The 13,096-nt window shown below is 38.3% G+C and overlaps 1 protein-coding gene across 4 annotated transcripts in view; it reads right to left on the minus strand.

The window, feature by feature from the left end:
• LOC311079609 (uncharacterized protein) overlaps positions 1–12,986 on the minus strand; it is a 28,301-nt gene extending 15,315 nt beyond the window's left edge. Inside the window, exons 1-16 of one of the 4 annotated variants that reach the window (XM_084109187.1) lie at positions 12,770–12,986; positions 12,467–12,520; positions 12,131–12,235; positions 11,946–12,026; positions 8,749–8,850; positions 8,308–8,647; positions 7,683–7,882; positions 6,798–7,192; positions 5,330–5,484; positions 4,984–5,192; positions 3,415–3,554; positions 3,226–3,336; positions 2,987–3,151; positions 2,766–2,889; positions 2,423–2,626; positions 536–1,407 (exon numbers count right to left, since the gene is read on the minus strand). In XM_084109187.1, the coding sequence (XP_083965313.1) occupies positions 536–1,407; positions 2,423–2,626; positions 2,766–2,889; positions 2,987–3,151; positions 3,226–3,336; positions 3,415–3,554; positions 4,984–5,192; positions 5,330–5,484; positions 6,798–7,192; positions 7,683–7,882; positions 8,308–8,647; positions 8,749–8,850; positions 11,946–12,026; positions 12,131–12,235; positions 12,467–12,520; positions 12,770–12,823 (3,311 nt within the window). In that variant the 5' untranslated portion in view covers positions 12,824–12,986. Of the gene's footprint in view, positions 1–535; positions 1,408–2,422; positions 2,627–2,765; positions 2,890–2,986; positions 3,152–3,225; positions 3,555–4,983; positions 5,193–5,329; positions 5,485–6,797; positions 7,193–7,682; positions 7,883–8,307; positions 8,648–8,748; positions 8,851–11,945; positions 12,027–12,130; positions 12,236–12,466; positions 12,521–12,769 lie in introns of all 4 variants that reach the window. The other 3 variants (XM_084109186.1, XM_084109188.1, XM_084109185.1) reach the window with 3 other exon arrangements.
• Positions 12,987–13,096: the final 110 nt, after the last annotated feature.

A 13,096-nucleotide genomic window follows, 5' to 3' on the forward strand; every position in this document is an offset into this window, starting at 1 on the left:
GAAGTTTAAGTTGGGAAGTAATGTTTTCAACGTGAGGTGCGTTCAAGACATTTTCGTCGGAGTAAGATGGAGGTGTACCTTCTCTTAATTAACTACGCAAAAATACAGCAAGGTTTTTTAACTCATCTTCTAGAAAATGAAGAACAACGAATGTGCATCAGGCGCATTTTGCTTTTTGTTTTGCTTTTTTATGTTATTAATTAATTTACGAAGCCACTGTAAATTTTATCATTACATATTATATTGTTATATTACAACGCTATCATATTTTGTGCATAACATTAGCTTATTGTGTTGTAAATAAAAAAGCCTGACCATATCTACCTTTAAGTATTGTGCTATTCTGTCATGTTTCTCACTGACACGCCCCCAACTCATCAACATTGGAGTATTTACCACTTTGTGGTGCCGTTCATGTGCATTCAAACACGACCTTTCCGACATGACTTGAACGCACCAATTGACTGTTCTATCCCATTAATATCAAACAGCTATTCCTGCAAAACACACTTGTTTGGTGATCATATCGTCGTACTTATCCGGTATGACGGCAGCTTTAAGGTCCTCCTCGACATGACAGACGGACAGACCCCAGAGTTTATGCATCAGGAACTCGTAGTTAAACAGACATTGCGTGAGTAAGGGAATTATTTGCCCTGAGTGGATGTAATGATACGGCAAACAGTGGAGTTTGCGCAAATTAAATTCATAGCACCTCCTTCCCTTCTCCTTCCTGATCCAAGCCAGCGGCTGAAAAACTTGGCTATTTGGGGCGTTTCCATTAAAGTAATCTGCAAAGTCTGCATGGACAGCTTTGATTGAGTCTTCTGTTGGTGCGTATCGCTGTAAGACGACGTAGCCGAACTCTGCATGAGTCCAGCGCAACACCCATGTGCCGTCACTTTCCACTTCGCTGATGTAATCCTTCAGACTGTGCAGCAGTCGTGCCACAAGCGCATAAGGCACTGGGGAGTATTCGGAAACGGGAAGTGTCTGATGATGCAAAACAGCCATCTCGCGTGTGACATTATCATCGCGTCCCAAAAGCACTAAAAGTTCCTCCTCGGTCACGCCAGAACGGGACAGTGATACGAGCAAAGCCATACGTCGCGCCAAACACGGCCCATGCTCTCGCTCCAAACTAACAAGGATGCTGACGAAAAGTTGGTTTGGATCCGTAAGGATATTGAGACTCTCTTTTGGTGTGAATGAACTCCATTGCCTAGTCTCAACATAGGCTAAATTGAGGTAGAGAGGGGATGGACAGGATAGACAGGACTGGAATAAAAGGCTCCACTGGCTTTCAGTTAGTTGGCGAAAATCTGAAGCTAGTCTGGAAGCCAGTCCTGATGCGATCTCATCATGGTGAAGAGCAGGAAGGGACAGGACAGCGACCTTCACCTGGGACTGAAAGAGACAAAGAGAAAAGAAATTCAAACTGAACGCCCTCAAAAAACAATCATCGCTTTGATTATCATATTCACTAAGGATCCGTGAATGTCTAGAGTAGATATTCCCCTTGCTTTAATGACCTGTCTGAATAAAATAAAAATATTTATTTTTATATTATCATAGACATTTAAACAACATAAAAAATTAGATGTTCACCACACAGGGTCTTTAAGTCAGGGATAATGCACATCCAGCCGGTTGTTCTCTCAGAATAAACCCCTGACAGGGTGATGAGGACCTCCGACGCGAAGTGGAGGGGTCTTGCATCAGCCTGAAGGGGTTTATTCTGATATAACAACCAGCTGGATGTGCATTATCCCGCTTATTACACGGCTACTTGCCACATACAGTAAGTAAATAATTAGACACAAAATATTGATCTGAGTCGAAATATTTTATTTTATATATACAAAGCTTCCGCGGAGAGAGCAGTTGCTAGCAAGCGGCAAGTTCAAACTAGACAGACATTTAAGGGATACGGTACAGTCAAACCACTTATTACACAGCATTTTGCCACATAAATAATTATGGAGATAAGAGATATTGATTTCAGATTAAACTGTTTTAAAATCGTACCTGTTTGTATCTTATAATCCAACCGTGTACAAAACAATAGTCACAAATTGGCAGCAGCTGCATTTGTATGAAATAAGAGAGAGCGAGTCCACGATACTGGATGGCATAATTAAATAACTGTACACAAAATATTGATTTTATATATATACAGCTCACCAAATGCAAAACTTCCACGAAGAAAAAGCTTTCCTAGCAAGCGTATAGCGCTGCTGACTTCAGTAACCCGGATGAGCCTGTGTTATCTGTTTTCAGCGGTTGTTTTCTGGGAATAACATACCACTGGATGGCACGATTGACCAATCAGAATCAAGTACTCCACAGAGCCGTGTAATTAAAACATCAAACTGACCCCAAACTTTTGAATGGTAGTGTCCTCTATGACCCATCTGCTCACCTGTAGAATCTGAGCACATTTGGACTGTGTGCCGGCAGACAGGACAGTGAAGACGTTTGGCAGTAGAATATTACTAAGCCAGGAAAGGTCAGTCTCATGTTCCTCACTCAGATTATCCAGACCATCCAACACCAGGGTCAAGGGCCGATCTTCTGTCACCAGGCCCAACAATGAGCACAGCTGACTGGACAACTCTGACAGTGACTGACAGGAAAAAACGTAGACTGTGTTTCATAGTGCAACACTATCTGTGAGATAGATAAGCAATCTCATAATATCATGTATCCATTTCCGTGCAAAAGACCTTATGAATATTTGATTTATCTTTGAAGTTTTTCTGTACCTCGGATATCTCTGTTTTGAGGCTATAGATGTTGGCTAACTGCAGACACAGGGTCTGGAGGAGCAGACGCACATTTCTGCTCTCAGATGTCAGACCCACAAAGCAGATCAGCACTGTGGCATCCCTAGTTAACACAATAATCCAGATCAAGCAGTTTATTTTATTTTTTTTTATTTTTTTTTCAAACACAGTTTAAAATCAGAGTCCCTTTGTTTGCCTACCCAGGTATCCAAGTGGGTATGAGCTGTGCCAGTCTGGCGAGTGTCGTGCTCTTTCCAGACCCCAGTTCCCCCAGTAACAGCACAGCATTCTGGGAGGACGATGATGCTTGAAGCACATGCTTCACTTCCATCAGAAAGTCCTGCCTGAACACATAGCCCTGTGCTCTAACAAGGAGAAAGAAAGAATATTCATGTTGGAATTCAAACTAAATTGAATCATGTTAAAATCTGTGACTTACAGTGTTTTCCCAAATCTGACATGACGCCGAATCTCTTCTTCAACTCTGAGTCTGGAAACGTCTTTCCTCTGCATGTCGAAGGAGCCTTTAGCCTGACGGACCTGCATAAGTCTGAAGCAACACTTTGAGAACAACTTGACAGACAGTGATAAAGTAAAGTGAGATGACAGGAACAGAGGGACGTCTTGCCTGTTGAGGGATGCAGTGACCGTGCGCTGGAAGTGTGAGCAGAGCCGTTCCACATAGAACTGATGAGATCTGTTGTGTTTGGCACTCAGACCTTTCCTTCCCCAGCTGACGTTTGTCTCATGGATATTAGTGTGTCGCAGCTTGAAAATAATGCAAATACAAGATGCTTACATTTGTACAACAATGTTTTATACATTAAGATTTTCATATAGATTTATCTATTCATTTATAGATAGACAGACAGACAGACAGACAGACAGATAGATAGATAGATAGATAGATAGATACAGACAGATAGATATAGATAGATAGACAAACAGATAGATAGATAGACAGACAGATAGATAGACAGACAGACAGATAGATAGATAGACAAACAGATAGATAGACAGACAGACAGACAGACAGACAGACAGACAGATAGACAGACAGACAGATAGAGAGATAGACAGACAGATAGATAGATAGATAGATATAGATTGATAAACAGATATAGATAGACAGACAGACAGACAGACAGATAGATAGACAGATAGATATATAGATAGATAGATAGACAGACAGACAGACAGACAGACAGACAGATAGACAGACAGACAGATAGAGAGATAGACAGACAGACAGATAGATAGACAGATAGACAGACAGATAGATAGATTGATAGACAGACAGACAGACAGACAGACAGATAGATAGATATAGATAGATAAACATATAGATAGATAGACAGACAGACAGACAGACAGACAGACAGACAGACAGACAGATAGATAGATAGATAGATAGATAGATAGATAGACAGATAGATAGATAGATAGATAGATAGATAGATAGATAGACAGACAGACAGACAGACAGACAGACAGACAGACAGACAGACAGATAGAGAGATAGACAGACAGACAGATAGATAGACAGATAGACAGACAGATAGATAGATAGACAGACAGACAGACAGACAGACAGACAGACAGACAGACAGACAGATAGATAGATATAGATAGATAAACAGATAGATAGATAGACAGACAGACAGACAGACAGACAGATAGATAGATAGATAGACAGACAGATAGATAGATAGATAGATAGATAGATAGATAGATAGATAGATAGATAGATAGATAGATAGATAGATAGATAGATAGATAGATAGATAGATAGATAGATATTCCATGTTTTTAAAATAAGTCTCTTATACTCATCAAGGCTGCATTTATTTGATCAAAAATACAGTTAAAACAGTAATATTGTGAAATGTTGTTACAATTATAAATAGCTGTCACATGATCCTTCAGAAATCATTCTAATATGCTGATTTGATGCTCAAGAAACATTTACTATTATTTTCAATGTTGAAAACAGTTGTGCTGCTTAGTATTTTTTTTCAGGATCCTTTGATGAATATAAAGTTTAAAAGAACAGCATTTATTTGAAATGGAAATCTTTTGCAGTATTTACTGTCACTTTTGATCAATTTACTGCTTACTAGCTGAGTAAAAGTATTCATTTTTAAAAAACAAACATTTGAACAATAGTGTGAGTGTGATAGATAGATTAGAGACGGACCTTGAGGTGGATGTTGCGTATAAAGCGCTGCTGAGCTTGATGTAAGGTTTGGTTGATTTCAGGTCTTCCTTTGTGTAGGTCAATAAACTGTGATGCGTATTCATTTTTCAGATTGTACAGAAGGTCAGTGATGATCCTCTTATAACAGTGACTGTACTCCTCTGGTGGCTGTTTCCCTCCAAGACCCTGTTCCACTTCCCAGTCCAACGCTGAAACATACACATTTGATTTCAGTAAGGCTTCTTTACATCAATTCTCAAGACTGATTTAAGACGAGTGCAGGCTTCATCTGCATCTGTGATTGACAACTAAACTTCTATGCAACTTCATTATGTGTGCAAAACACCTGTTCTAAGCAGACGGCAGGAGGCTTCTTCTCCAATGGCCTCGGGTCCAGACCGCCACAGCACGTTCCACAGTTTCACACAGGAAGAGCGCCATGCCTTCCTTCCCAGCTTCCTGCGATGCCCATCCCGGCTGAGGAAGTCAGGGTGATGTGTGCTATTACAAAAAAAGGGAAAAAGCTTGTTGAAAAACAAAGGCATCTGAAAAAAGTTAGCTCTATGCAGAAATCAGAGAGGAACACAGGCCAAATGGGCACAGTTACAGTTGGCATTAAACGGAAGTTAGTCTTTTCTTCCCTATTGTGACGTATATTCGAGTAAATGGCTTCTCGAACAAGGAAAAATACAGGGTGGGACTTAATTTTGACCATTGGGAATTGATTGTATGGTTGTGGTTTGCTATTGGTCGATCTCATATGAGTGACAGGTTGCCCCGCCCTCACGCCAGTAAACACATCATCAGAGAAGAGATGCCGCTGCAAGAGGGAGTGGAAGTTAAAGAGGACCTATTGTGCTTTTTTTCATTTTCAACTTTCTTTAGTGTGTAATGTTGCTGTTTGAGCATGAAAAGGGTCTGCAAAGTTACAAATCACTCCAAAGAGAGTTCTTCTCTATGTCAGTGTCACTGTTTCTGAACTCCCTGAAACTCCTCCATCGTAGTCTTGAGTTTTCTTCCAGGAACGAACACGTCACAATATTCCTGGGGCCTGTTTGGGTTGCGCTAGTAGTGTGTTCAAACACATGGTTATGGTAAGGGGTGTGACATTTGAAATGGTTGACCAATCATAACACACTGATCCAGCCAACCAATCAGAGCACTGCGTTTTTCAGAAGCGGGGGCTTCATAGAGACGGGGAAAAAAAATTGTTCCTTTTCCTTTAATCCTCCCTTATCTGGCTTATGCTACTCTGAACAATGCCTGACCTTCGTATTTTGAGCACTTCTTGCGTTGTTTTTGCCTCTTCACGATGACTCGCTTAATTTAGTCCTAATTTGTAAGTCACTTTGCACAAAAGCGTCTGCTAAATGACTAAATGTAAATGTAAATATGAAGACCTATTCAAGTAGACCCCAAAAACAAAATCAAGTCTTTGTAAAAGGGCATAATATGTCCTCTTTAAACATGACAACTGCATCAATACAAGCTGTATTGTGTCTATTATCATCACTATTCTCTGCCATGGGAACCAAACAAAGAGAGTTGTATATATCTCATGACAGCTCAGTAACGATAATTGCAATTACTCCATTGTTTTCAGCTTATTCGGCAAGTAATTCCTGATTCATAGATATTAGTAATAATCCTCAGTGACTTCAGCTGTTTAGGTTCAATTAATGAAACTGAAAATTATGAAAAGATATGTTTTCACTCATTTACTTTTACAAGTAGGCAAATATACAATAGTTAGAGTGAAAAAAAGGTACTTTTTATGTGATATGCAGGATCACGTCACTGAAGAACACACTAACCTGACAGGAAGCAAGCGGTAGACAGCAGGAATTGTGTTTTTATCCAGCTTATACCATGTCTGCAAGAGAGTCGAATCCTGGTCGTAGTCCATCCAGCTCCTGGCCAGCTGCGTCTCGTCTCCATCCGACATGGAACAGCTGGAGATGGAGTTCTCACTCATGACGGCAGAACTTTGGGAAGGGTCCTTTTCCTCCAACAAAATGGGTTCCTTATCAAGAACAAAACTCCTACTGTCACCAGTGCCAATGCTGGATTGTGAGTCAACAGCCACGTCTGACTGTCTCCTGGACAACTTCTTCTTGCTTCTCTCTACCAGTTTTAAAATCGCTTCAAAATCTGCTTGGGGAATGGTATTCGGCAGTGACCGTATCTCGTGCTTCTGTCCAGTGAACACCTTCAAGACAAGGAAAAGACTTAAAAGTCCCCCTGTGGTGAAAATCAAGCTTTTAATGTTGTTTATATGGTGTTTTTAATATGCTTTAAGACAGATCATGTGCAAATTCATAAGTCAACACCATTGCTGAGTATTTTCTCCTTAAAACTGCAGTGAAACAAATACAGTCTAGAAATCGCTGGTGTTTCTGACGTCACAAACTACCTTGTAACCAATCATGTCACCGTTTGATCGTCAACGAGTGAATCGCTGGTGTGAGTGAGTGGAGGCGGGGCTATTTTGCATATTCATAGAACCACGTATACTAAATGAGGCAAGGCTGTAGAGTTATATTCAAGGTATTTTAAGGCATGAACATTTTTTTTCCAAGGAAAAAACTTTTAAATATGCCATTTTGGTGATCAAAGATAAGTTTTCAGGGATACAATTATTGACTTTAAATACTGATAACAAATACTCTCTTGGAATGTAAAAAAACAATTATTCTTACAAAAAAGTTTGGCCCCTCAGTCTCCTGACAACGCCTAAGTGTCTCCATGTGTATCTCTGCCAAATCATGACGGTCCGAAACATGATCTCCGAGTCCTGCACGCAGGTCTATCATCCTGAAATCATATCCTCTCTGCTTACAGTGTAGATACAGCCGAGGATACACACTCTCCATCAGTGCACTGCGCTCTGGGACGGTATCTACACACACAGCATAGTTTATGTGCAGTATAATTTAAATTATAATTCAATTTATTCAACTAGTATGCATCAAATTGGTCAAAAGTTACAGTAAAGACATTTATAATGTAATTAATATAGATTTTTATTTAAAAAATAAATGCTGTTCCTTTGAACTTTCTATTTATCAAATTTTCAACATTGATAATAATAAGAATGTTTTTAAAGCACCAAATCAGCGTATCAGAATGATTTCTGAAGGATCATGTGACACTGAAGACTGCAGTAATGATGCTGAAAATTCAGCTTTGATCACAGGAATAAATTACATTTGAAAATGTATTAAAATAAAAAGTTGTAATAATATTTCACAATCACAATATTACTGTATTTTTGAAAGCCTTGGTGACCATAAGAGACTTCAAAAGACAAAATAAATGTTATACCTTTATATCCACCACACAGATAGATCATGAATCTCCTCTGTTTAATATGCAAAGATAAAATACTGCCATCGTTTAAAGTGTTTGGAGAAGAGAGGTGTTGCAGTTTTGGATCTCTTTCATCAGGTCTTTGTTTGTCGTGAACATCAGCAGCTCTAAACGGTCCCTCAGACAGCGACCCCTGGCCATCCGGGGCCTCGTCCGTACATGAAGATGCGTTTTGAACAATTACTGCTCCCTCTTTCTTTTCTTCTTCCTCCTCATCCTCTTTTTCTTCCTTCTCTTTCTCCTCTAGAGGCACCAGACTCTGCAGGAGGACATGACTGTTTGACGAAACCTGGTTCTGTAATGAATCAATGTCTATATAATATCACATCCACATCATGCCTACATCAAACTCTGTGCTTATAATAAATGCTGAAAACAGTAACACATCATACTAACCTTGAACAAAACTGTTTTTGTTTTCTGAAACGCTACAGCTGCTTTCTCCTCAAGAGATGAATCCTGAGTGATTCCCTTTGAGTGGCGCTGATGCAAATGGTACTGGACAAAGAAATTACCCAAAACTTAATCATTATTTAACTAATTATTTTCATTGTTTAGATTTTCTTTTGTTGGAATTTTTTTAACTCAGATGATCCTTTGAAAAAATAAATCTTAATTCGTTTTTGTGGCCTTTTGGTTATTCAAAAAATGAAATAGCAATAAACAGTTTAAGTCTGAACATCCTAAGCATTTTAAATAGAATAGTCATTATTAATTATCTATCAGAAACCAGATTAGGCTTTAGCCAGCTAACAGGGAACGTTCTCTGAACTTTGGCTAACATTCTGGCAAGCAGTGTTGTAGAAAGCTACTTTTAAAAGTAATGCGTTGCAATTTGTAACGCATTATTGCGTTCAGGGCCGTGCACAGACCTTTTGAGGGGCATGTGCTGAAACTGAAAAAGGGCACCCCCCCCCCTCCCTTATTTATATCAAGATTATTTAGTAAGCCTACATAAAAGGAAGAAATGGTCACATCTTCATGACAAATTCAATAACACAAAATAATAGTCTCAAAAGCTTTAGATTTATTCACGATTAATAACAACCATAATAATAATATAGATAAAATAGATAAACAGGGTTTTAAGGGCTTCTTTAAACCTAATTACAACAGCAACCTTCTGTGAGCCATGTGTGAAAAGCATTTCTGAAGGATCACGTGACACTGAAGAGCACTGAACTGGAGTAATGATGCTGAAAATTCAGCTTTGATCACATAAATAAATTACATTTTAAAATATATTCAAATAGAAAACAGTTATTTTAAATTGTAAAAATATTTCAAAATATTACTGTTTTGCTGTATTTTGGATGAAATAAATGAAGCCTTGGAATGAATTAAATCATGAATTACATTCTGCATGATAAAATATAAAGATTTCACAGTGATCTTCTGTAATGTTTTTTTTTTAGTTACTACTACAACATTACTGTAGTAAAACCATGTTTTACTACATTTTATACATGTGAGGACGAGCGGAGAGTATAGAATCAGAGCCCGTAGCTATATAGACGGGGCGCTCAGTTTTTCCTGTTGTAAAATACATTTGGCCAAAATCACATTTTATAAAAGATGAAATGCTACTGTGTACACGCACAGGCTATTTAACGTTAAGTGTAGGCTATGTATTGGCTATGACTAGATAGCAAATGCTAGCCTAGACCTCTCTCTCAGGCGATGTCCCACATGTCTCAGTCAGTGAGTCAGACATCAAATAAATAAAATATGAGCCTTTATAGACATAGTGTTTAGTAGTACTTATTCAAACAACAAGATATTTATTTACCCTTCGCAAAACTTCGTTCAGCTGCTGTCTACTGTGCGGCTGCTGTGGAACTTAAGTTGATTCAGTGAATAGAGGGGGCGGAGTTATCGGCTTACTGACAGCTTGAGGATCGAATAAGATTTACACATACACAAGCTCCTTTTAAGAACTTTCATTGGCTAAATATTTGTGGTAAAACAGACAGACAGACGTAAAGGGTGACCAATAGCATTGATTTAAAAATATTAAAAAAACACCACCAAAAAAGGGCACTTCGGGTGTAAGGGCAAAAAGGGCATGTTCTCTGCACAGGTTGAGCCCTACCTGTGCACGTGCCTGATTGCGTTACTCCCTAACAAACTGCATTACTTAGTTACTTTTTATGAATGCATTACATTACTTTTGCGTTTATTTTTCTCACCTGGGCTGGGCTTGCTTGTTTGTTTTTAAATAACAAAAAAAGTTATATTTTTGGCAAATGTAAAGGCCCTTTACCACCCAAAAGTGCAAATGCAAACAGAAATGCAAATTCACACCTGTACAGTAGAGGTCGCTGCTCAAACAAACCTTTCAGCTGTGCTGCCGTTCTGGACTGCAGAAGAATAGGACGCAGGAGAAGAAAGTTCAACACTCTTGCTGCGTCCGAAATCAAATACTTTGCTATAGTATGCGAAAAACAGTAGTCTATCCAAAATCATTGTATTTGAATGTAAAAAACTAGGCGAAAAGTACCTGGGTGACCTACTACTTTTTCTCCTTCTTCTTAGGAGAAGATTTATGCATGGCAGTGAAGCGACGCAACTGACTCTGGTAGGTCATGTGACAGTAACAACATGGCGGATGTAGCACATCTGGATTTCATACTTGCTACCCATATTCATATTCATACTATAAAGAATGTACTTTTTCAACAGTCGTAAAGTAAGTTCAAATTCAAATGTAGTGCTTACTCAGTACGCGATTTCGAACAGTGTCTTCAGAAAAAAAAAAGGAACCACAAATGTGATGTTTATCTAAAATCATTTTTCCTTATTAGTATGTTTGAATTGGATCAGCGTCATTGGTCAAGGCATTGGTTAGATTAATGAGATTTATATTATTTAAATAAATAAAAATTCAGGTTTGTGTAATATTCTAAGTTTGCATGTTGTTATTAATTTTTTGGAATACTGAATCTGTTTTTGTGCAAGTGAGATGAGTAAATTGTTCACATTTAGTCTACAGCTACAATATCCATCATGTTCACACACAGCGTCTCTGCACTTACTCACGATTTCTCCCCCAACATGTGGACAAAAGAGCAATACATGTGAAAAAGTAACTTGCGTTACCTATTTGAAAAAGTAACTTAGATATTTTGTTGTAAATTTAAAAGTAATGGGTTACTTTACTAGTTACTTGAAAAAAGTAATCTGAAACCCCCAACACTGCTGGCAAGGTTTTTTCAAAGTTGTGAATAAACGTTCTTCCAGAAACATTAACAGAATGTTCGTTAAAAGTGACCTAGTCTTTAATTATGTTCACAAAATGTTAGCATAAAATCGTTATTTATATAATGTTCATGGAACTTTTTTCTGAAATGTTTTAGTTTATCTAACGTTTTAAATGTTACTAATAACCTTCCCATATTGTCTGAAGAATGTTCATTCATATACATAAAAAACTTTTTAAAACTATTAAAAAACTGGATGTTTTGAAGGTTCAGAGAACATTCAGAAATAATACTTTTCAGAACTTAATGGGAATGTTAGCAGAATGTTCTTAAAACATACTTTTATAAACTGGTAAGTAGTTTCTGAAACATTCATTAATTTTTCAAACTTACTTTAAGGTGTGCTGTGATTTCCAGCTCCGTTTCCACACTCACTCTGGATAATGGAAAAACCTGATGGCCTAAACTGTTTTTCTATTACATATTAAAGAGAATCATTAGCACATAAATAGTACAAGATACAAATATGTATTTCAAGTAGAATGAAATCTACAATCTCTCTGGAGTTCCGCATGTACCTTCTTCCTGACGGTTCTGTGTCGGGACCCGTGATCCCTCAGATCCTGGGAGAAGAACAGCTCCTGTATTCTCCGGGCTGTGGTTTGGCCTTTGGTGTGAGGATCCTGAACAAGTCATGCATCTTAAATGAGGGAGCAACAAAGTGTGCTACACAAACAGCTCAAATGTTTGGCTTCCCAAAGTAACACAAGAAGCCGAATTAGCAACCCTAATTTAACAGATTGTGTTACAGATGATGCAAAGCCTTCCACTGCGGAAGAAGAAAACTGTCACGACTGCAGGGGATTTGTTAATTCATTAAAAAAGGACAAACATTAACCAGTGAAAAAGCTCACCAGTATTGATGACTTCCCGTTGGAAATGGGAGGAAGGTTGACAACTTCATTTTCCTGTTCAGTTGTAACACATGCTTATTATATGAGAGTATACTTGTTATATGATTATGAGAGTTGACTGTGTCTATTTATTTTAATTATTTTAAGTAGCCTATATCATGCAGTTTTAATGCTTTTAAATCAAAAGTTTAGCTATCAAACAAATAAATCATCCGTTTTACAATATTGCACTACTCATCTGCAACACATTTAAACACTAAACACTATAAAATATATTGAATTGAAAATACATTACAGTCTTACCAATTTCTGCTTATTTCTTTTCGGGACAACTCCATTTCTGTAATATGTCCACATGGCACCGGACAGCAGGCTTCAAACACTGGACGTCTGCTCTGAACTTCATATGAAAAGTACAGCTAATCGGCCTAAGTTGCATCCATTCACTGCGGTCACTAATGTGTCTTCTTTAAATTCCGCTTACATGTCACCAAACCCGGACCAACTCTGAGGAGCTGCCCGTTCATTCACTCAGCGAAAGACAAGGGCGCGTTATTCAATGACGCACAGTCACCGCTAGTTGGCGCTCTGCGTGTGTTATTATAACACACTGTCATGGGAACGTAGACA

This window comes from Abramis brama, assembly GCF_963993115.1.
Source record: "Abramis brama genome assembly, chromosome: 3".
Taxonomy (NCBI): Eukaryota; Metazoa; Chordata; class Actinopteri; order Cypriniformes; family Leuciscidae; genus Abramis; species Abramis brama.